This window comes from Adiantum capillus-veneris, chromosome 1, assembly GCF_014529385.1.
Source record: "Adiantum capillus-veneris isolate H3 chromosome 1, ASM1452938v2, whole genome shotgun sequence".
NCBI classification, from domain to species: Eukaryota; Viridiplantae; Streptophyta; class Polypodiopsida; order Polypodiales; family Pteridaceae; genus Adiantum; species Adiantum capillus-veneris.
In genome coordinates, this window is record NC_140931.1 from 180355564 (window position 1) to 180379552 (window position 23989).

General features: G+C 41.5%; 3 protein-coding genes across 3 annotated transcripts; all 3 read left to right on the top strand.

Annotated features, from left to right (window-relative positions):
* The first annotated feature begins 8658 nt into the window (after positions 1-8658).
* On the top strand, positions 8659-10521 carry LOC147466093 (uncharacterized). Its single transcript, XM_086513349.1, has one exon. The coding sequence runs from the start codon at positions 8698-8700 to the stop codon at positions 10384-10386; it is 1689 nt and encodes a 562-aa protein (XP_086369475.1). The 5' UTR covers positions 8659-8697; the 3' UTR covers positions 10387-10521.
* A 4514-nt stretch (positions 10522-15035) lies between these two features.
* Positions 15036-17921, top strand: LOC147466094 (uncharacterized). The gene has a single exon (XM_086505888.1). It carries the CDS (start codon positions 15036-15038, stop codon positions 17919-17921), a length of 2886 nt encoding a protein of 961 aa, XP_086362014.1.
* A 105-nt stretch (positions 17922-18026) lies between these two features.
* Positions 18027-18935, top strand: LOC147466095 (uncharacterized). Its single transcript, XM_086505983.1, has one exon. It carries the CDS (start codon positions 18027-18029, stop codon positions 18933-18935), a length of 909 nt encoding a protein of 302 aa, XP_086362109.1.
* The last annotated feature ends 5054 nt before the right edge of the window (positions 18936-23989 follow it).

A 23989-nucleotide genomic window follows, 5' to 3' on the forward strand; every position in this document is an offset into this window, starting at 1 on the left:
TGAGAAGTGATAGTAAAATTTTTCCCTTTTTTGTTGCCTCCCAAGGAGGAATATTGTAGTTTACAACCACCACCGGCCAAGTGCTCCATGAAGTACAGCGGTGCCCAAATGGATTCTCTCCATCACTAGCTAACCCAATCCTCAAGTGACGAGGCTCATCCCTGAACTCTGGCCATGTGTCCTCTATGTGCTTCCACGCTGGTGAGTCAGCTGGCACTCTCATAATACCATATGTGGAGCGATTTTTTACATGCCAACTCAAAAGCTCGCTCGTACCCTTCGATCTAAACATGTGTTGGATGCGAGGGATGAGTGGAAAATGCCTCAAAACTTTACGTGGAATTCTGTTGCTCTGCATTGCTTCTTTGAACCTAGGCTCCCCGCACGATGGACATGTATCACAATCGGCATGCTCATTACGAAAGAGCACACAATCATTCATGCAAGCATGAATGCGATCATAATCCATCCCTAATGCAGTCACCACTTTGCGGGCTTTTCGTCTATTCTCTGGCATGTGATTGCCAAGTGGCAGTATCTTTCCTAGCAACCTATCACAAGAAGAAAGTACTAATTTATGCACTCCACAAGCATCCTTTACAATCTGTATACATACCTCAAAAGTGCGTCGACACTAGCATTTCTCCATCCAAACATTGCCTGAAGGTTAAGGACTTCGAGAGATGCCCTTAAAATGGAGTAAGAGCATCTATCATATAGTGCGGTGTGTGACGAATCGAGTAGCTCACTCCTCGTTCTTTCGGAAGCTTCTTCGCATGCACACTCTGGTTCATGCTCCTCCTCTCGTGCAAAGAGATCCTCAACCATTCTATGCAAATGGTCGTCTTCTGCATCCACATAAGGAGATGGGATGTGGTCACTCGGATAAGAGGGAGCAGCAGTACTTGGCTGATTTGATGTGCTTCCTCCCTCTCTAATGGATTCCAGGCGCATGCGTTCTTCCACCCTCCTTTCCCCTCCTCCACCAACCACACGCCAATGAGGGGTGACGTCAATAGCCGCTACAATTCGCGAATCGTTTGTTTCCATCCATGTACGCTTGTGAGGATCATCCCATAGTCCATAATCTTCTACATGGCTCAAGCATATCCGTCGAAGTCGAGCAATGGCGCATTTGCACCGCACGCATGGGCATGGTAATCGCTCAGCCAACCACCGTGATCTATCGGGTTCAGTGGATGGGCCAAAATCATCCCAAGCAACCTACATTAATAAATTACATTCACTAATTAAAATCATTTAATTAAATATCAATAAAAAGTAAAAATTAAACTTTTAGGTAAAAATGTCATTTTCAAAGTACTAGGAATGCTTTCATTTTATATATAGTTTATAAAAAACATAGTACCAATAGATTTTGAGGATCAATAGTAATAATGTCAGAACATGGCCCTCTGTGTATATGGCCCGAATTTGCGCCGCGGTAATAGGTGCGGTAATAAGCGCGGCAAGGCACGCGGTAATGCTCGCGGTAATAGGAGCAGCAAATCAATTTTCAAAATTTTTAATAAATAGGGGCACCCGCGTGCCCCGCGAAGTTAAAAGCCCTAAAATTAGAATTTCATCGTCTTCTCCACAGAAGCCAAGAGCGTGAACCTCACAACCTTGAGTTCTACCTCCATCTCTACTCTTCTACTCTCCACCATCTCTACTCTTCCACTCTCCTACCCTCTCCCAACAAGCGCTCCAGGTTCTATGTAAGTTTTGTTGTTATGTTTTTTGATTTTTTCACACGCATACACACACATGCATATACACACACGCATACACACATGCATACACTCATACACACGCATGCACACACATGCATACACACACACTAATTACACACACTAATTAGTGCATGTGTTCTTTACACACTAATTACACACACTAATTAATGCATGTGTTCTTTACACACACTAATTAGTGTGTGCATTATTCTAATGCACACACTAATTAGTGTAAGTAAAGACACACCAAAAACTAAATTTGTTAATTATTAGTTACTTGCAAAATCTAAACTTGTTAGATTTGTTAAATTTATTACTTGCATAACCTAATATGTTAAATTTGGGATTGGCCATGCACACACTAATTAGTGTGTGTTAACACACACTAATTAGTGTGTGATTAGTGTGTGCATTGGCCAATGTGATTGGTCAATGCACACACTAATTAGTGTGTTATTAGTGTGTGCATTGGCCAATGTGATTGGTCAATGCACACACTAATTAGTGTGTGATTAGTGTGTGCATTGGTCAATGGGATTGACCAATTCACACACTAATTAGTGCTCATTAACACACACTAATTTGTGTGTGATTAGTGTGTGCATTGGCCAATGTGATTGGTCAATATACACACTAATTAGTGTGTGCATTGGTCAATGGGATTGGTCAATTCACACACTAATTAGTGTGTGTTAACACACACTAATTTGTGTGTGATTAGTGTGTGCATTGGCCAATGTGATTTGTCAATTCACACACTAATTAGTGTGTGTTAACACACACTAATTTGTGTGTGATTAGTGTGTGCATTGGCCAATGTGATTGGTCAATGTACACACTAATTAGTGTGTGCATTGGTCAATGGGATTGGCCAATTCACACACTAATTAGTAACCCTAAACACACACTAATTTGTGTGTGATTAGTGTGTGCATTGGCCAATGTGATTGGTCAATGCACACTCTAATTAGTTTGTGATTAGTGTGTGCATTGGCCAATGTGATTGGTCAATGCACACACTAATTAGTTTGGGATTAGTGTGTGCATTGGTCAATTGGATTGGCCAATACACACACTATTTAGTGTGTGCATTGGTCAATGGGATTGGCCAATTCACACACTAATTTGTGTGTGATTAGTGTGTGCGTTGGCTAATGTGATTGGTCAATGCACACACTAATTAGTTTGGGATTAGTGTGTGCATTGGTCAATTGGATTGGCCAATACACACATTATTGGTCAATACACACATTATTTAGTGTGTGATTAGTGTGTGCACAAGCCAATACACACATTATTTAGTGTGTGATTAGTGTGCACAAGAAAATTGGATTGGCCAATACACACTATTTAGTGTGTGATTAGTGTGTGCATTGGTCAATTGGATTGGCCAATATAGACACTATTTAGTGTGTGATTAGTGTGTGAATTGGCCAATGCACACACTAATTAGTGTGTGATTAGTCCAATGACACAAGCCAATGCACACACTAATTAGTGTGTGATTAGTCCAATGACACAAGCCAATGCACACACTAATTAGTGTGTGTTAACACACACTAATTAGTGTATGTTAACACACACTAATTAGTGTGCACACGCCAATTACACAAGCCAATGCACACACTAATTAGTATGTGCACAAGCCAATTACACAAGCCAATGCACACACTAATTAGTGTGTGATCACACTAATGCACACACTAATTAGTGTATGTTAACACACACTAATTAGTGTGTGCACAATCTAATGCACACACTAATTAGTGTATGTTAAAACACACTAATTAATTAGTGTGTGCATTAGTGTGATCACACACTAATTAGTGTGTGCATTGGCTTGTGTAATTGGCTTGTGCACATACTAATTAGTGTGTGCATTGGCTTGTGTATGTTAACACACACTAATTAGTGTGTGCACAATCTAATGCACACACTAATTAGTGTATGTTAAAACACACTAATTAGTGTGTGCACAAGCCAATTACACAAGCCAACACTAAAACACACACTAATTAGTGTGTGCACAAGCCAATTACATTGGCCAACACTAAAACACACACTAATTATGTTAAATTAAACAACAATCAACACAAAAATAGAAACATACCTCCATGATTAAGTCGTAGGTGACGTATTAGGCCCCAATGGCCGTCCAAGTGATCGCGCAATCGGTCACACTAATCATAAACACAATAATCTTTTATTAGTTAATACACACACTAATATCTTATTAGCAGTCAAGGCTTTGCAAGACTCTTTTATTGGTTGTAGACACACATTGGATTCTTTCAACATTGGATACTATAGAGAATCCAATGTTTGAAAAAAATCAATGTGTAAATTTTTAATCATATATTCAAATTTTATACCCTAGTTTAATCTTTGTCGTAATAAATGCAAACCATGTCTTCTTCTTCCACACCACGCTTTCGTAGCATTGAGGATTTCATGGCAGACGGGATGTCATATCCCGACGCTCTCTCTGCTTATCATTCACAGCCGTCGCCTCAGCAGTCATCATCAGGGTTTGGCTGGTTTCGGGACGCTCTAGGTGGGTCCGTTGCCGTACCTGTGACCGATCCAGATGTGGAGAGGGCATTGCGTCTTCGGGCTGAGTGGTTAGGTTTGCAGCAGACCCTTACGCAGCGCTATTCACCGGCGCAGCTAGCAGCTTTTGGATTATCAGAGGTCTCTACTCCGACTGGTGGCACTCCATACCTGCAGAGTTTTCCAGCTACAGCTCCAGGTTCAACTTTTCCTTCACAGGGTCCAACGCCCTAGGGTCTGACGCCGTTGGGTGCGACGCCACGGGCGTACGCCTATCCATCACCTATCCCACCTTCTGCCCCAAATTCACGTCGGCGCTCTTCTGACAGTCAGCGTCAGGGCAGCTCGTGCGCTAGCACCGATCGATCTCGACGAGGGAGCGGAGCTAGTTGTTGTTTTGGGGGGGGGGGGGGGGGGGGGGGGGGGGAGTACTATAGATTCTCCTCCATAGTCACCGCTCCCTACTTCAGCAGAAGATGAGGACCATGACATGCCTTCACCAGATGCTCGCGGGTTATACTACCAGGTTCATAGAGGAGGTATGGTGGATCTTGGGACAGCGCAGGGCAAGAGATTCCGCACACACGTCAACCAATTAATCCACTCCACATATATCAATTGTTTTCTCAAATTTAATCAGCAAGATCCCTACAACCTCACATATATAGAGACAACCATGCACATGCATTTTCCCAACCCTGAGGGGCAACAATTCTCAAGGCAATGGTTGCAAGAGCATGTCAAAACATTTCTGAAGAACAAAAAATCTAGTGTGAGGAGAGCTGCAAAGAAGACAATGGAGTCTCCAGAGCATAGCTATCGGCCAGGAAATGTCCATGATGTGGAGTGGGAGACCGCTATGGGCGAGAAAGAGGACGAAAGGGCAACGGGTGCGAGGATGTATACGCGTCAAGTTGAGGCCAGATCCCATCAGACTCCTACGCATTATGGTTCGGGAGGAAAAACGGCTTGGAAAGACAAATATGTAAGTAAAAATATTAGTTTTATTGTAAAAAATCTATTGTTTTTAATTTAATTAATTGGTTGCTATTTTTTGTCAATATAACATTACCATGAGTCGCCCGACCATAGAAGTGCAGAGATATAGAGAGAACCATACCGAGTATCAAACTTGGTGTTGGTTGTTTGAAAATCAAATGATCTCTCGAGAGGAGTTCGAAAATGCGTGCAAAAGTCTGCAACATGTAAGTTTAATCTTATTTAAATAATCAAATTGTTGATTTTATATCAAATATTAAATAAAAAAGTGTTAATTGTTTCTTTTTTATGGTTTTGCAGAGTCAAGGAGTTCCACGCGAAATGCCACCAACTCCCCCATGAGCATCCTCTATTTTGTATATGCGGGCCCCGTTTGCCCTATCCCACATGACCATACTCTATTTTGTACACGCGGGCTTTTTTTGCCCTTTATGTAAATGCAATACCTATCATTTTTTGGCTCAATACCTCCCCCAATTATAATTCCACTTATGTAAATGAAATTATCAATCTTTTTTTGGCTCAATGTATTGTCCAATTGTGATATTTTGTTGTAATTAACAATAATTTTGTAAAATAACTAAAATAAATAAAAAAATAGATGACCTTTTGGATGGTCCTGCATAGGACAATCCAAAAACATGGAAACAAGTACATGGAGGAAGGAGGGCACTCCCAGTGCCTAAACACCTTGCATGTTTCCTTGATCTCATTAGTACGGAGTGGATTCAATATGAGAGAATGACCAAAGCAAAAGTGCGTGGAGAAGACATCACCGACAAAGAACGGAAGTATGCACGAGGTTGCATACCAAAGGTAGATTACTCATATACCTAAACCATATTGTAAAGTTTTTTCTTGATTTTATCTTTGTAATTGATAAAAGATATTTTCCTATTTTGTAGTGCCTTTCCTTTAATAACTCTATGTGGTCAAAGGGTCGTCATTTTCATACGCGCCACATTGACGAGCGTAGAACCACCATGGACCGTGGCATCATGGGCAACTTTGACATAAATGGTGATGAAGCCAGGTATTGTGGAACAATTGAAATAATACTAAAGGTTAATTTTAGAACCTTCCATACCTTCATCTTCGAGTGTAAGTGGTTTGCAAGTGTGTCTAAACGACATGAGAATTATGGCCTCTACATGGTGGACTCTAGTATGCAGCATACAGGGAGGTATGACAATTTAATTTTACCACTACCTTCTTTTTTACTTGTAACATTAATTATACCAATGTTACGCACTTTGAACTTCTCTTCTATAGGTCATGCATCTATATCCCAGCAATCCACCAACCAAAGCTTTGGTTCGTAATTCTCGTAACACCTCGGGGGAGAACCATTTTTTCCACTAATGAAGTGGAGACCATCTTCGACCCTCTTCCACCTCCTACTTTGGATGAGGGGGAGACATAGGAGAGAGAGGTCGATGAATCAAGTCTTAGCGAGGATGATTGTCATGATGATGAAGATGATGAGATGGAGGATGACGAATTCCAAGATGATGAAGCCAACGCATCCACAAACGACAATTCCGTTTCTCTCTTTATTGATTTAGGAGCCATGGGCTTAGAATTGTATGATGCTTCTTGTAGGGATCTTTTGAAAGATGATTCATAAACATTTTGCATTCTTTTAAGTTATGATTTTTTTTGTCGTGTAATCCATTCATCTCGTTCTCTCCCCTCTTCCTCTCTCTAATTTTGTGCAACATGCTAAATTATGTTAATGAAGTGATAGTGATTAGTTTAGCTGTAGCCAAGTGTGATCATAGATAATTAACTATTGTTTTATGTTTTCACATCTCTATTTTAAAATTTGAAAACTTCATGCTTTAGTCATGTCACTTACAATAGCATATATAGCAATTGAAACAACTAGAGGAGAATTCACAAGAATGAGAGCCTTTGTAGATTGGTACATATCAATCAATGTTTGAAATACTTATTTGTTTTTTTGCTAATTGTGAAGCAAAACTTTTGCAACATAGATAGAATGTTGTCCATCAATAATCCAATAGTTGTAATCTTGTAGTTTGTCTTCTTCCACCTCTTCTATTGTCATAGGAGTACCCCCCTTTGTATTTGCATCTCGAACAAGAATCAAATATGCACACGTTGGAGGCTTAGTTGTAATCCGTGAAAATCCAAACATCACGCTTTTAGCATGTTTTTTTATCCATATTACATGCATTATAGTGATCAGGACCAAGCCATCAATTTTGATCAGGGATATCAAATTCTCTATATTGAAAAGGAAAATAATGTATATACTTATTCATTCCACTCGTATCTTTTTCTTGTCCTTTCATGGCCTCAGTCTCTAAAACTTTTGGATTTACAATTCTTATCTTTGATGTTGAGCTTTGTATTGAGGATGTCAAAACTGCATTGTCTACATCTAGAATGACAGTTTTTCTAGGAGCTACTTTTTGCACTTTGGCTTGTTTGTTTGCAGGTGGTCATGAAGCTTCCACCTTCTTCTAATGTTCTGAAACACCAAAATTTGAAGGGGGGGGGGGGGAGGGGGAGATGTTTAAGCCAGAATTTGAAAGTTTAGGTGTTAAATCTTGCCACGAGAATAAACGCGGTAATATGAGCGACAACAGTAAAGATAAATGCCACGATAATAATCGCGATAATAATTGAAATATAATCTCCCGTCCTCTCTCTGCCCTCTCCAACTAATGTTAGACCTTCTCTCTACAAAACACGATAAAAGACCGTAGTAAACAATTAGAGATTTTCATAGTGTCCCTAGTGGCCGATATTATCAAGTTGAATGACAATCTACAAATAAATTACCAAAGTATACTAAGGAGTAGGGTTTAAGCATAATGATTAAGTTGGAGCCCTTTGTTCAATTCAATTACCCCCTTAACTAGCTGCCCTCTTTTGTATAGTGAGCCCTATGGGACACAACTTGCTTCTTCCTAATGTTCATAAGTCCTAATCGGACCTATTGTTGTTATCAATTGGTTCTACTCATCCGCTTTTGTTACACAACAAAAGCGGAGGTGATAGCAATCACATTAACCAAGTATTAAGTAACCAGCCCTGCTTCAAAATCTATCAAGAACACATCCAATAAAGACTAGTATCTTGGCGTCACTGCTCAAAACACATGGAATTCTTTTTTTTAAAATTCTTGATGTCAATTATATGGAGATGTCATGTTATGTTCTAGGTATAGATGTTCTATAGCAATAACCACCAAGCGGGACTAGTTCTTTTTCCTGACAAATTTTAAAAAAGATGAAATATGCGGAATCCCATCCCTGTACAGTGGTTAGTGATAACGCATGGGTTTCAAGATTTAAAGCGTCGATTGGGTACTCCAAGGGACGTTAGCGCCGCTCTCGCTCTCTCTCTCTCCCTCTTCTCTCTCAAGGCCTGTTACGCTCATGAAATGGAGAGCCATGACGCCGCGGATAATTCTTATACGCGCGACAGCGCATGCTGTTGCGCCAATAATGGCGGCGCTGTCCTAGAAGGCCCATCAGGAGCTAGGGGCGAGCAATGCAGCAATAACTGCACATCATTTAATGTATGCACATCAGCTGCTGCATCGTCCTCCGGGTCCTGTGTCTGCCGCTGCTCATGCAGCAGCACAGGACACGGAAGGCAGCAGCGGAAGCACTGTGGGGATGACGATGAGGAAGAGGAGGAGGAGGATAGCGACGATGCAGACATAGAACGGCGTATGAAGCACGTTAAGTGGGTGTTCTCAGCGGCGGAGGCGGCGCTGAAGGCGTTCAGGAGGGCGGCGATAGCGAGGGTGGGGGTCGGGATGAGCATGGACAGTAGTGGCGCGGTATCGGAGGGGGCTTACGGGCAGGTGAAGATGGCGGCCAAGTCACAAGCGGCTGCCAGCATCGCATGGGTAATTGCTGCCGCCGAGCTGGTTCTGCAGGAGGATCACGATGATGAGGACAACGTCTACTACAATATGCAGGATGCTGCCGACGTCCATGGCACATTTCAGTACGCCCAATATGGCGCTGATCCCGCCGGTCGGCCGGGGCGCAGCCGGTCATACTCCCATGTACGGTCTCGTTCACGCCCCTACTATCCCTACACAACTGGAAGACCCTTTAACAACCTGCGGCGGCAGGCCGGTGGAGCGGATGGCCACGCCATGGTGAGCAGCAATGGCAGCTACCTCTACAAGAGCATGGGCTTGCACCACGGCGCTTATATCTCTCGCTCTCTCCCACGATGGGAGTGGCGCCCTATTCTCAATACCACTACCTCCTCAGCTGCTGCGTCTACGTCTGCTACAAAGGTTGACAGCAATTCAAAGTCAACGAGTGAGCCATCTGTTTCCTCTCTTCATCAATATATAGCAGTACAGTCACTTGAAAATGCTAGTGATCATAACAAGGTGACCACTGCACCATCGGTGCACCGGGCTGTGGGCGTGCCCTCCATCACCATCTCTTCCCTCCTTCCCCCCCTTATTAATTGTAGGATCTCAGACACCCCTTACAATCAGCCGCCAGAAGACCATATCAAATCAACCATTGATATGAGTACTAGTGGTGACCAAAATCATGATGATAAACCCCTTCCTCCAACGAAAGATGTAAGCAGCTCTCCACATCATGAGCAGCCAATCAAGATTTTTGACATAGCAGCTAGTCCATATAAGGAATCTCGCACCAGGGCGGCATGGCTAAGCCCTTGCGACGCTCTAATTGATCGTCGACTCAATGTGAAAGATGATATTGCCATTGATATCATTGTTGATTCCAATACCTCAGAGCAGCCTTTTAGAAATAGTGAGCCCAATAATATCAATCTCTTGGAGAAAAGAGATGTCCATGAATTGAAAGAAGAAGCTGATCAAGTAGTTGAGGGCATCCGCCTCGACCATCTCAATACTGCCGCCGCCGAAGACAAGTCGAGCCCTCAAAATTCTCCTCATGCTTGGAGTGAAGACAACTTCCTTACAAACTCTAGCTTTGATCTTAGCGTGGACACAGATGTAAAGCCTGATACTTCCCACAATTCTGAGATCATGAGCCCTAGCAATAGCAGGAACCATAAGAAACACCTGAAGAAGAAAAATAGAAAGGCATCAGCTTCTCACTTTTAGCTTTTTCTTTTTAGTTTTGCTGTGTTTTAGCTGTGTTGATAGGCTAAAAGATTCCCATTCCCTCTTGTATAAAGCCATGCAAATTGTAGACGACATGCCAATTTAAAGGCAAAGGTGTAACAGGATCATTCTGTACCATCGGATAAATATTGTGCCATATTTATTAAATTATGAGGATGCATGAGGCAACTCATTTTCTATCCTTTGTATAGTAAAATGTAGCATCTAATTAAAACATCCATGCCGACTAAACTACTCACTCAAAACATACAATAATAGCATTCAAAAACACTATGGTAGCCTGTGATTAATTAGTAGCAAAACAAATTATTGATTGTGCCAAATACTTGAATGGCTCTATTAATTAAGTGTACATTCAAGATCTATTTTTCAAACCTCTTATTTGTGAATATTTTGCAAATAAAATACACCTGTTTCTTATTTAATCTATGATTTTTTTTTTCAGTTCCATTTTATGATACCCTTCTCTATGTGAAAATGTTAGAAAAATAAAATTTAATAACCCCTTCTCTTACTCTTATGTGATAGTCACATAATTATTAACTGAATCCCCCCAGCTCTGACCTCCTCCTCCGTTACCCAAGAAGCCTCACGGTAGTTTTCTTGTCTCCCTATTAATCCTCCCCTCTCTTCTCCTTTCCTCCTCTCTCTACCCCTCTCAAGCTTTCCATTGTTGCATTCTTTCCATGGCAACCTTCACATTCACTTATAGATTGTCTAAACCCAACATTCACAACGTGTACTACACAACAAAAAGAATCAATTTGAGTAATGGATGTCCCAGATTTTCCAAGAAGGAGCTTGGGAGTCTTGGGTACACACGCATTCCTCTGCAATTGCTCCCCAACGCATTCGTGAAAGTGATAATCGTAACCTTCATTTGAAAGGACAGCTTCTTCAATTTAAGCATGTGAAATACAAGGGCATGGTAGCCATTGTGCAATGTATTTACATGTTCGGTCATATGCACCTCTGAGGTATCCACTAGGAAATATGTAAGACAGCACGTGCAAACAAAATAAAGGATTTATAATTAGGTACATTTACAAAAAATGTATTTACATAAAGGGTTTTTAAATTGAGAAAGAGAAAATTTTTCATACATGAGGGCTAGTTCTTTTACAAAAATGCATACATAAGGGGTACATAAAATACTTGAAAATATACATGTAAAGGATTATTTAAATACCTTTTGTTCGCACGTACTGTATGCAATTTTTACATAGTGCACTCCCCGGGTATGCACCTTAGAGGCCATATTGTATGCGCTAAGGGTGTTTCCTCGAGGGGTTCACCTCTTACACATGTAAGTTACCACGTGAGTTCAAATAAATGATTCATATAACGTGAATACAAAGTGTATTAAAAAAACTCCTTTATTTACACGCTTTAGGTAATAAGAGGATCCCTTTGTACTTATGGGTTTTTCTTTAAAGTCAATAAAAAACCCCCTTCTGTTGATATAATCCCACTACAAGAGGCTATTCATATTAGCGACGCTCACACAGCGACGCTAAAAAAAAAAAATTCTCGGCGTCGCTATGAGCGTCGCAAATTTACAAGGAGAAAGGAGAAATTCTGCCCTTGAATTCTAGCATTGCCTTGGTCGACATGTATGCCAACTGCCATGCACTTCATAAAGCACAAAAGGTGCTTTCAATGAGCTTAATCTATGGGATGTCGTCTCTTGGAGTGCACTCATTGTGGGATATGCCTACACATGAGAGAGAGAGAGAGAGAGAGAGAGAGAGAGAGAGAGAGAGAGAGAGAGAGAGGGGGGGGGGGATGGGCAGCCGCTCTCTTGGCCCTAACCAAGTTAGGCATATCCCACAATCAGTGCATTCCAAGAGACGACATCCTACATACAGGCTTTGGCTATTGCTCTCTCTATGGCCACCTTGCGCCATAGAGAGGGAGGTATAGAGAGGTGGATAGGGGAAAAATAGAGATAGAAACAAGATAGAGAGAAAAACATGTATAACACGGTGCTAAATATATATCTTATTCTGCATTACAGAGATGGAGCACGTGCTTACGTCTGGAGGAGATTCTTCGGAGGTGATATTTTCTACCCCAGAGAGAGACCCAAGCAACAATTTACGAAATGCCAAGCGCGTTGCCCGAGGTGGAAATGGACCTGCAAAGAGGCAAATTGTAGATGGACTAGGTATCATCCACACAGTATGCTCCAAAATTCAAGCCTCATGTGAGAGAGCGGAGGCATCACAGGTTTCCTATAGAGAGAGCATTCACTGGCTGAGCCAATCACAATATGAGCAAGGGGTTTATCTTCATCGTCTAGAGGAGCGGATGCAGCTACAGATTAATGGTATTTTGCAGCAGCAGAGCTCAATGCAAGGACAACTTTCTCGCATAGAAAGCAACCAGGCAAAAATCACGAGTCTCTTGGAGAGGTCCGTTCTTGACAAGGATAGCATTGATTTCAAAAGCATTGTGCCTGAATTACGAAGTACTAGCAACAAATTGACCGCCGTAGCAGTACAACATACTACAGGTGTCTCCGAAGTTAGATCTATCTCAAACAAGCTCCATGCATTGGTAATGACCCATTGGCCCAAGAAGGGGATTAATGCCGTTGGAGATGTTCCATCCAGTTCAAAGCATGGCAACCCTTGCAAGAAGTGAATTATGTAATTGATAGTAATACTCACTTTTTTCTCATTATAGACTTAGCGGATCTATATTTTTGTGGCTTTGGGGATATTGACTACATTTTGGGGGAGGCTTATGTATGTAGTCTTCTTATTTTGGGGGAGGCTTATTTTGCTCACGACTCTTGGTTGTCTTCTTTGGATACTACATTCTTAGAGGATCTCTATAATTGTAGTATTTTTGTTGCCATTGTGTCTTTTGGGTCACACCTCCCGTTCCCCGCCCCCCTCACCCTCTCTCTCTCTCTCTTTCTCTCAAGTTATGTTGCAGTGAAACTCTCTCTCTCCCTCTCTCTCTCTCTCTCTCTCAAGTTATGTTGTAGTGAATCTCTCCTCTCCCTCTCTCTCTCTCTCTCTCTCTCTCTCTCAAGTCATGTAGCAGTGAATCTCTCTCTCCCTCTCTCTCTCTCTCTCTCTCACACACACACACACATGCACACATACACTCACACACACACACACACACACATACACTTACACAAAGTATTCTAGGTGTGTGCAATGTCTGACTTCTTTCTAGGTATGACAAATGTGAAGCACTTCATAAAGCACAAAAAGTGGGAGAGAGCTTCTTATATAGGATGCCGTCTCTTTGAATGCATTGATTGCCAGATATGCCCAATTTGGGTAGGGTCAAGAAGCTCTGGGCTATTTTTGGCAGATGCACACCATTTCCGATGTGGTATTTTCTTTTGATTGCGTAAACGGAATGTACACAACAACACAAGCCTCAATGCAACTCTACCAACTCAAATGGGGACCTGTCACCATGGTAACTCTTCATAATGAAGCACTTTGGGGCTGATTTGGATGCACCTTTGAATCCGTCTTGAGCAAAGGTTTCCAATGGTCAATAATGGGATAATGTGGCGACTCCTCAAGGGTCAGGGAACCTCAGTCGGGTGAGAATCCAGTTGACGTGCAGACTGGCGCATTGTAACCGCATCGGATATAGAACTACTACTCCCACAACTATATCCTTAGTAGTAGTTAGATGAGATATAGAGAGACAGATATAGAAGTATATAGACATTTACCATGTGGGTTGGCAAGCCTCCTCTCACTGACTCTCTCAAAGAAAGATAGACATAGTTGGGAAATCCTTTCTTCTCCATACTCTCTTCTTAATTCTCTAGATACTAACTGTATAAACCTGTGAGTACTTATAACAGTTCTTTTTTGGACAGATGGCTATTGGTCCAAAGGTGTTGTCTCCTGGACATGCAAGACGTAGTAGGATATGTCAAGCCTCTCGAGCTACACGACGTGCAGCAGCGCGAGATAGAGTTCGACGTTCTCTGGGTGAGATTGATGTGCCTCGCTGGGAAGATTGCCAGCATTTGATAAACGTGAATCGATGCAATGAATTTCCTCAGGGAAGGATTGCATTGGATGTAGATAACGAGTCAATTCTCTTGCAAAGTTATGTAGGGATTGAAGTGGAAGACAATTTGGACGACAATAATGGAGATGTTCTTCAGGAGCCTGTAATTGTCTCCAGAGAGGGAGATTACTCCAAAGTTGAGACACTTTGCCTATCTATCACCTACTTATATTCTGAGACCACTTCCTTGATGCATATCTCTATGTTGTCTATTTCTCATGAAAAGTGTATTCTTCACAACATAGGCAACTTGGATTTTGCATGTTCCTTTTGTGGTGCTTTAGCTTGGAAAACGGAAGCAAAGACCATTCGCACATTTGTGGGAAAGAGTTGTTGCAGCTCAGGAAATGTTTCTTTGCCGCCATTAAGTGAACCTCCTTTAGAATTGAGGGAATTGATGCACGGGGGTAATACTAGCTAGAAGTAGAAAATTTTTGAAACATATCAGAGCATACAATAGTGTGTTGGAATTTTCTTCTTTGGGAGCTCATATAGATGAATCTCTCTGCCAAAGAAAAGGAATCTATACGTTCAAGGTGCATGGATCTATCTATCATAACATTGGTCCATTGATGCCAGAAGAGCGATCAGGTCAAATCCCTCGCTTTGCTCAGTTGTATTTTTTTGACACTGAGAATGAGTTGCAAAACAGGATGAGTCATGTTTCTAAACTCAAACCAGATGTTTTGGAAAGCTTGCAATCGATGATGCATCGAGTAAATCCGTATGTTCAAGCTTTTAGGGGGTTTGCTACAATGGTCCAAACTTCCAATATTCCGGAGATTAGGATGGTCATTACTGAGAAGCGTACAAATGGCTGGCAATATGTTGCTCCAACAAGTGTGGAAGTTGCTGCAATCATGCCTGGTCAGGGTGAAGAGAGCAACATTGGCCATCGTGATATTGTGTTGAATCTTTTGGGTGGTGGTCTAAAACGAATCTCAAATTGCCATAGGTCATATATGCCTCTATTATATGTGTTGCTATTTCCAAATGGTGAAGAAGGTTGGAATCCTTACATACCCCAAGTGAACAGAGCAGATGTAAGCAGAGAGCGAGTAAATGGAACTACAAAGTATATTTCTACAATGGATTTCTACAAGTATAGATTGCAAATTAGAGATGACACGACACAATGTCTTTTACGTGGTGGTAGGCTACTGCAACAATATATTGTTGATGCATATAGTTGTATGGAGGAGTTGAGGCTTTTGTGGGTTCGTAATCATCAAAGTGAACTTCGCAGTGAGGTGCATCAAGGCTTGACAGATATGGTTGGAGCAAGAGATGGAACAAGGGATGATAGAGAACTGTTATTGGGTGCTAATGTTGGAAGAAGGGTTGTATTGCCTTCTTCGTATGTTGGTGGCCCTCGCTATATGCACCAGCTGTACCAGGATGCCATGGCAATTGTACGCAAGAGAGGAAAACCTGATCTCTTCATTACATTCACATGCAATCCTGGATGGAAGGAGATACAAGATGCATTACTGCCTGGACAAACATCCAATGATCGTCCTGATCTTACTGCCCGTGTTTTCTACCATAAGTTCAAGGATTTGATGGGCTTGTTGATTAAGAGAGCTATTTTTGGTAAGGTCATTGGACACATTTCTGTGATTGAGTTCCAAAAGAGAGGCCTTCCTCATGCTCACATTCTATTGATTCTTGCATCTGAGCATAAGCCAACAGATACATTGCATTATGATAAGATTGTGTGTGCGGAGCTTCCTGATAAAGTAATGTTTCCACAGCTGTATGATGTTATCAGTCGGTGTAATGTGCATGGCCCGTGTGGAAACTTGAATAAGAATGCTCCATGTATGAAAGATGGGAAGTGCAGGTTTAAATATCCTCAAAGCTTCAGTGCATCGACTACTATGGCTAGGGATGGATACCCAACGTACATGAGGAGGGATGATGGAAATTACACTGTTCGTAATAAAGTGCAAATGCGTAATAAATGGATTGTTCCATACAATCCATTTTTGTCAATAAGGTACAATGCACATATCAATGTGGAGGTTTGCTCCACTATATCCGCTGTGAAATATCTCTACAAGTATGTGTATAAGGGACATGACAGGGCCACTGTTGTTCTACAAGATAGTGAAGGGCTTCTAAATGAAGTTACAAACTATCTTAATGCTCGATATGTATCAGCATCTGAGGCTATCTGGCGTATACTGGGGTTTCACATGCATCAAGAGAAACCCGACATACAACGGCTCCAAGTTCACTTGCCTCATCAAAATCAAGTCATCTTTAGCGACAGAGCGACTGTACAGAGTGTGGTGGAGGGAGATGTCAACAAAAAGACAACGCTCACTGAGTGGTTTGTTGCAAATCAACAATATCCAGAGGCCAACGATTTGTTGTACATAGACTTCCCAACAAAGTGGGTTTGGAGGCCAGCAAGTAGAACATGGAATCAAAGACAGATTGGTGACATAATTGGAAGAATGTACCACATTGTTCCCAATGCTGGAGATTTGTACTATTTGCGTTTGTTACTCAACATGTGCAAAGGATGTAAGTCTTTTGAGGATATTAGAACCTTCAATGGACGAGTATATGACACATTTAAAGAAACATGTAATGCACGAGGATTACTGCAAGTTGATGATGAATGGTTTCTTTGTTTGGAAGAAGCTTCTTTTCAGCAAACAGGGGAACAATTGCGCCTACTGTTTGTAATCATTTTGGTTTTTTGTGAACCAATACATCCTGGTGCATTGTGGAATCGTTTCTGTAAGGAGCTTTCTGAGGACCATGTATATCATATGGGGGTTCGCACAAATGATGCGAATATCTGTGAACACATGGCACAAAACCAAGCTTTGTCAAACTTAGAGACAATGCTTCAACACTATGGAAAGAGGCTCTCGGATTATTCTGGAATGCCCCAGGTGGATCACACCTTGAAAATTATGAGTGAGCATGGAGTGCTTGCTGAAGAGTTCATGTATAACAGAGAGGAACAAAGAGTATTGTCTGCTCGAATGGAATCATCTTTCAATGTTGGGCAAAGGGAAGCTTACAATCGGGTTTTACAAGCAGCTTGCATGAGCAGAGGGACTGTTTTTTTCTTGGATGGGCCAGGTGGAACGGGAAAGACTTATCTCTACAATGCTTTGCTCTCTCGGATACGCGGAGAGTCCAAAGTTGCTTTGGCATGTGCATCGTCCGAGATTGCAGCACAGCTTCTCGACAACGGAAGGACTGCACACTCTAGATTCAAGATCCCTATTGATATAACTTTTGAGTCCACATGTAACATTAAAGTAAACAGCCAGCTTGCTGAGCTATTGCGAATGAGTTCATTGATCATATGGGATGAAGCCCCCATGGCTCATAGACACGCTTTTGAGGCTCTTGATACGACACTAAGAGATGTCATGAAAAATGACATGTTGTTTGGTGGAAAGGTTCTCCTCCTTGGTGGTGATTTCAGATAGATATTACCTGTTGTGCAAAAAGGGGGAAGAGAAGACATTGTTAATGCAGCTTTGTGGCACTCATACATTTGGCAACGTACAGAAATCATGCATCTAACGCAGAATATGCGAGTGGTCAATTGTTTAAGTAATGTTATTGAAAGAGAGTTTGTGCAATGGACACTTGATATTGGTAATGGCGATGTTTGTGATGGGGACATACTTGATAATGTGGCCCTGCCGGCTTGCATGATGCTACCACAAAATAATTTGCAAGCATTGGTTGCTTGCATATATAGAGACCTTGAAACACAGACTTGCCATGCATCCTTTTTCAAGGATAGAGCAATTTTGGCTCCACAAAACACGGAGGTGGATACTATAAACAATTTGGGCCTGCAGCAATTTCCTGGTACTTATAAGGAATATGTCAGTGCGGACTTAGTGTGTGAATCAAATTGTGATAGCATTTTATTCACAAGTGAGTTTGTAAATAGTTTAGATCTTGGGGGAGGCTTTCCACCGCATGTTTTACGATTGAAACAGAATGCTCCAGTTATGCTGCTTCGCAATTTGGATCCAAGAAGTGGTCTTTGTAATGGGACACGCTTGATTTGCAAGCAATTCCACGACAAAGTGATTGAAGCAGAAATCATTACAGGGTCACATGCAGGAAATGCAGTGTTCATTCCAAGGATTGATTTTCTCATGGGATCTACAGAAGGTCTTCCTTTTGATTTGAGACGCCGCCAATTTCCCCTACGTTGTGCTTTTGGGATGACAATCAACAAGGCGCAAGGCCAAACATTGGGAGTTCTTGGATTGTATCTCCCAACACCTGTTTTCACCCATGGTCAACTATATGTGGCAATGTCTCGTGTGAGATCCTCTTCTGCCATCAAGGTTGTGGTTGGTGATAGTCACTTAACAAGCATCAGTAGACATGGAGATCAAAGAACATACACTTCTAACATTGTCTACAAAGAGGTGTTGCAATTGACCTGCCCCCTGCCACCCCCTTGCCATGGGGTTTAACGTGGCTGGATATGTTTCATCATCCAATAAAAAAGCACAATGACTCTCGCAACTATTTCTTTGTCATTTACAAGCTTAGTATCTTCTTATGAAACATGGTGTAGCCTCAAGCAAGGTATATTCGCTGAAACAATTGACTAAGATTTATTAGTGCTGAGAGATTTATGCTTTATGTGCTTTTTTATGAATTTCTAATCCTTTATTATGTATATATGTATATGTATGAATGAAGATGGATCCTAACGCCTCTGTGACTTACACACTAGGGAAACGACCTCGACACGTCCGAGGTAAAATATTGTATATGTGTGTTTGTGACATTTCGATACTTTAAAGAATTTAAATCTCATAGTCAACGATTATGTATTAGATCCACCATTATGGAGGGGTCCAATCACAGCCATGCAGGTGATTCATCTACTCGAGGACTTGGATGTAGCAAGGTAACAATGTTGATGTTGATATTATTATATTATATAGTAAAGTAATAGCTTTTGTGTATCAAAAAATCTGTCTATACTAATAGCTTTTTGTTTGGCTATAGATCACAATATTACCCAGAATTCTTAATGGTGGGTATATATCATGCTTCATATGATCCGAGCTTGGTGTGTTACATTCAAGTTGCTATTCAGAGAGGATTCAGAGCACGTGTCACCATTGCAGAGTTAGGCAGAACCCGTCCAATTAATGCTATGTTTGCTCAAAATCTGTATCTCGGTGCTTGGTTCCTATGTGTTTTTGTGTTACGATCTCTTCCTCCAGTGATTGGTAGATGTGTTTTACATCGTGGGCCATGGGTGGTTCGATACCGCAGCAGGGCATGTCGTAGACTACGCTTTTGAGCGTATAAATCTTAAGTCTCTACGCATGTTATATTTTTTGACATGGGAAATATCACTTACTCTATATATGTTAGTGCAAAGTTAGTTTGAAAATATGTTGTGATGACTTTTGTTTAGGTTGCTGCATAAAGGTTTTCATGTTTTCCATCTTATAAATTTCAAACACACACAGTACCGCTCTCTCTCTCTCTCTCTCTCTCTCTCTCTCTCTCATCAAGATGCTGATTTGTTAGTCAGGGGTCATTGAAAAAAAATGTCGTGCTTAGTACTACATAGCACCGCCGGAGGCGGCGCCGTTGCACTAGTTCATATAACGTGAATACAAAGTGTATTAAAAAAACTCCTTTATTTACACGCTTTAGGTAATAAGAGGATCCCTTTGTACTTATGGGTTTTTCTTTAAAGTCAATAAAAAACCCCCTTCTGTTGATATAATCCCACTACAAGAGGCTATTCATATTAGCGACGCTCACACAGCGACGCTAAATTTTTTTTTTTCCCGGTGTCGCTATGAGCGTCGCAAATTTACAAGTAAATTTGCGACGCTCATAGTGACGCCGGCTGGGCTAAAGAAAATAATAGAGAGCGCCCAAAAACTCAGATCTCAGATCTGAGTTTTTCGGCGCCCTCAAGCAAGGAGCAGGTAACTCTCTCCCTCTCTCTCTCTCTCTCTCTCTCTCTCTCTCTCTTTCTTCTCCACACACACACACACACACACACACACACACACACACACACACACGAGGAGAGGAAGGAGAGCCAGGTATGCTCCTTCCCTCTCCTCACTCTCATGTTCCCTTCCCCTCTTTCTCTCTCCCTCTCTCTCTCTCTCTCTCACACACACACACACACACATAGTGTTTTTGAGAGAGAGAGAGAGAGAGAAAGAGTACAAACATAAACAAAAACGCACACACACATACATAAACAAAGAATGCACACACACATTGAGAGAGGAAAAGAGAGAGAGAGCATGCATAAACAAAAAACGCACACATTGAGAGAGGAAAAGAGAGAGAGAATATGCATAAACAAAAAACGCACACATTGAGAGAGGAAAAGAGAGAGAAAACATGCATAAACAAAAAAACGCACACACATTGAGAGAGAAAGAGAGAGAAACTAATTTAACGTCGTAGGAAACTAATTAAAATTAAAAGACCTAAAGATCTAGCCGACGAGGATTTGAACTCAAGACCTATTATTCAAGAGGGAAATGACATAACCAATCTATCATACTTGGCATGGGTGATAGAAAGGTTATACCATTTATCTCTTTTTATTGGCACACACATCCACACACACGCACACACACAAGAAGAAGAGAGTTATAACGTCGTAGGAAACTATCCTAAAAGACGTTAAAGATTAGGTTAGATGTAGACTTACGTTAAATTAGATTTAGGTTTATTTAAGTTAAATTAGAATATATTTAGGTTTATTTTTAGTTATATTTACGTTTATTTACGCTAGATTTAGATTTACGTTATATTACATTAGATTTAGGTCTCCATAGACTGCGATGCCTACATGAAGCGGGTGAAGAAAGCCCTCAATGGAATATAGGGTATTGCTGCCTTCACTCATGGTGGGCTCCGTCGATCCAAAAGTACTGGTGAAATGTCTTCAGAAGATAGGGAAGAAGGTGGATCTTCAGGGCGGCAAGAGTCACTACATCCCCGACAATGACCATCTAGACAACCTCTAGTCATTCAACAACAACTTCAAAGTTAGTAACAAGAGCAAGAATGGTCCAAAGGGCCAATTGCTGTCGTCAGATGTGGATGGAGACGAGGCAGCGTCACCGCCGGAAGTTAACTCTCACATCTTTAGTGATGAGAATGCCAACTCTTGCCGAGTTATGTGAAAAATTATGTGTTAAATTAGTTTTAAGGTTCTTATAATCCCTGTTAGTTTAGTTCTTTGTTTTTAATATAACATAATTTACGTTAGATTTAGATTTATGTTATATTAGATTAGACTTAGGTTTATTTAGGTTTACCCACACACACACACACACACACACACACACACACACACAAGAAGAAGAGAGTTTTAACGTCGTAGGAAACTATCCCAAAAGACGTTAAAGATTAGGTTAGATGTAGACTTACGTTAAATTAGATTTAGGTTTATTTTTAGTTAGATTTACGCTTATTTACGTTAGATCGAGTCCACGCAAGAATTACTTACGGTTTAGGGTTTGGAGTTAGACGAACAGTGAAAAGATCTACTGTGAAAAGATGTTAAGATGCTGTGAAGTGCTACAGCTAGAGAAGAGGCAAAGGGGTTTTGTCCACTACATGCAGTATCATGTAGACGTGGGTCTGTAGATTTCTTGTACCCACAAATATAGGTATTGACCAATAAAGACGAGATTATAACCCGGTGGTTCTGATCTCCGTGCACCTCTAGACCGAGGTGTGCGGGGATTGGACATGACTAGAGAATGTGAGGTAGAGAGAGAGAGAGAGAGAGAGAGAGAGAGAGAGAGAGAGAGAGAGAGAGAGAGAGAGAGAGAGAGAGAGAGAGAGAGAGAGATAAGACGAAGAATGCCAATAGAATATTAAATTTGTTGTCCAGGTTATAAGATTTTTATCCTCATTATGAGTAGTGACGAGGATGTGGGACCGTCCAACCGAAACACCTATCTCTCAACAAGGGTCTTATGTCCTTGTAATCAATGAAAGCATGCTGTGCGACGGACAAGACGTGTTTCTTTGCAGCACGTTCGCGAATTTGGCGAGTTCGATCCATCTATTATAGATCAAGTTGTTGCCAATTATAACTCGTCGGACTCTGACGCTGGCCAACAAGAAACAATCTTGCAACCCAATAGACGTGTTCGCAGGCGCTTTGGTCAAGCAACATATGTGAGGCCACAAGATGTAGCCTCTGACAGCTCAGGGGATGATCATGCAGAGCACATTCCCAACGAGGCAATGTTTGAGCCCGAGATTGATGAAATGATCGAGACGATCATGGATTCAGAAAGGCTTATCTATGATGATATGAAAAGTGAAGCCGATACGCCATTGTATAATGGAGCACGTATGTCTAGATTGAACGCACTCCTGGTTCTTCTCAACATGCAGGCAAAGTTTGGATGGAGTGACACTAGCGTCATAGCGCTTTTCAGGTGATCTATTACAATTAGTTTACTTTAATAAAACTCTAAATGTATAATGATCTGATAGATTTTTACACGACTGTATCGTACTTTTATGTTGTGTAGATTGCTTAAAGAGCACATACTACCAGCTGACAATGTGATGCCAGATTCCCGAGATGAAGCAAGAAAGATTTTGTGAAACTTGGGGATGGATTACAATTCTATCCACGCTTGTCCTAATGACTGCATTCTTTTCAGAGGGGAATACATAGACATGGAGAAGTGTCCGAAATGTGATTCCGAAAGATATCGAGTAGATCTCCACGGGACAAAAATTCCACAAAAGGTTTTGCGACATTTTCCTCTACTTCCTCGCATCAAGCATTTCTTTGAATGTAAGTCCATGGCCGCCCTAGCATCATGGCATGAGGAGAATAAATCTTCGGATGGTGTGCTACGAATTCCTGCAGATTGCGCAGCTTGGAAACATATAGATGGAACATGGTCGGATTTTGCCAGGGAAGCTCGAAATTTGTGCTTAGGCCTGGCTATGGATGGCGTAAATCCATTTGGTCAAAGATCAACATCTTACAGTGTATGGCCCGTTGTCATCGTCAACTACAACATTCCCCCGTGCTTGACTACGAAGAAGGGGCACCTATGGCTAAGCTTGATTGTGTCAGGGCGATATAAAGTGGAGAATATGGATGTGTATCTTCGTCCACTATTGGAAAAGCTACAAAAATTGTGGATTGGCATAGAGGTGGTGGATATGAGCCGACACACAGGACGACGGAATTCTTTGATCAGAGGCATTCTAATGTGGACCATGCATGACTATCCCGGGCTAACAGAATGCTCAGGTGATCTATTGACACTCCTCACTCAGACACTGTAAATCTTGTTTTTTCCCATAGTTGATCTATTATCATGTGTATACATGCAGGGCTTCAAACAAGCGGATACAGAGCATGTGTCACATGTGGACCTAGACTGAATGCACGTAGGGCGCCCTCACTAAAGAAGAAAATCTACGAAGGTCATCAAGCGTATCTTCCAGAGAATCATGTGTTACGTGACGGCTTTTTGGGAAGAGA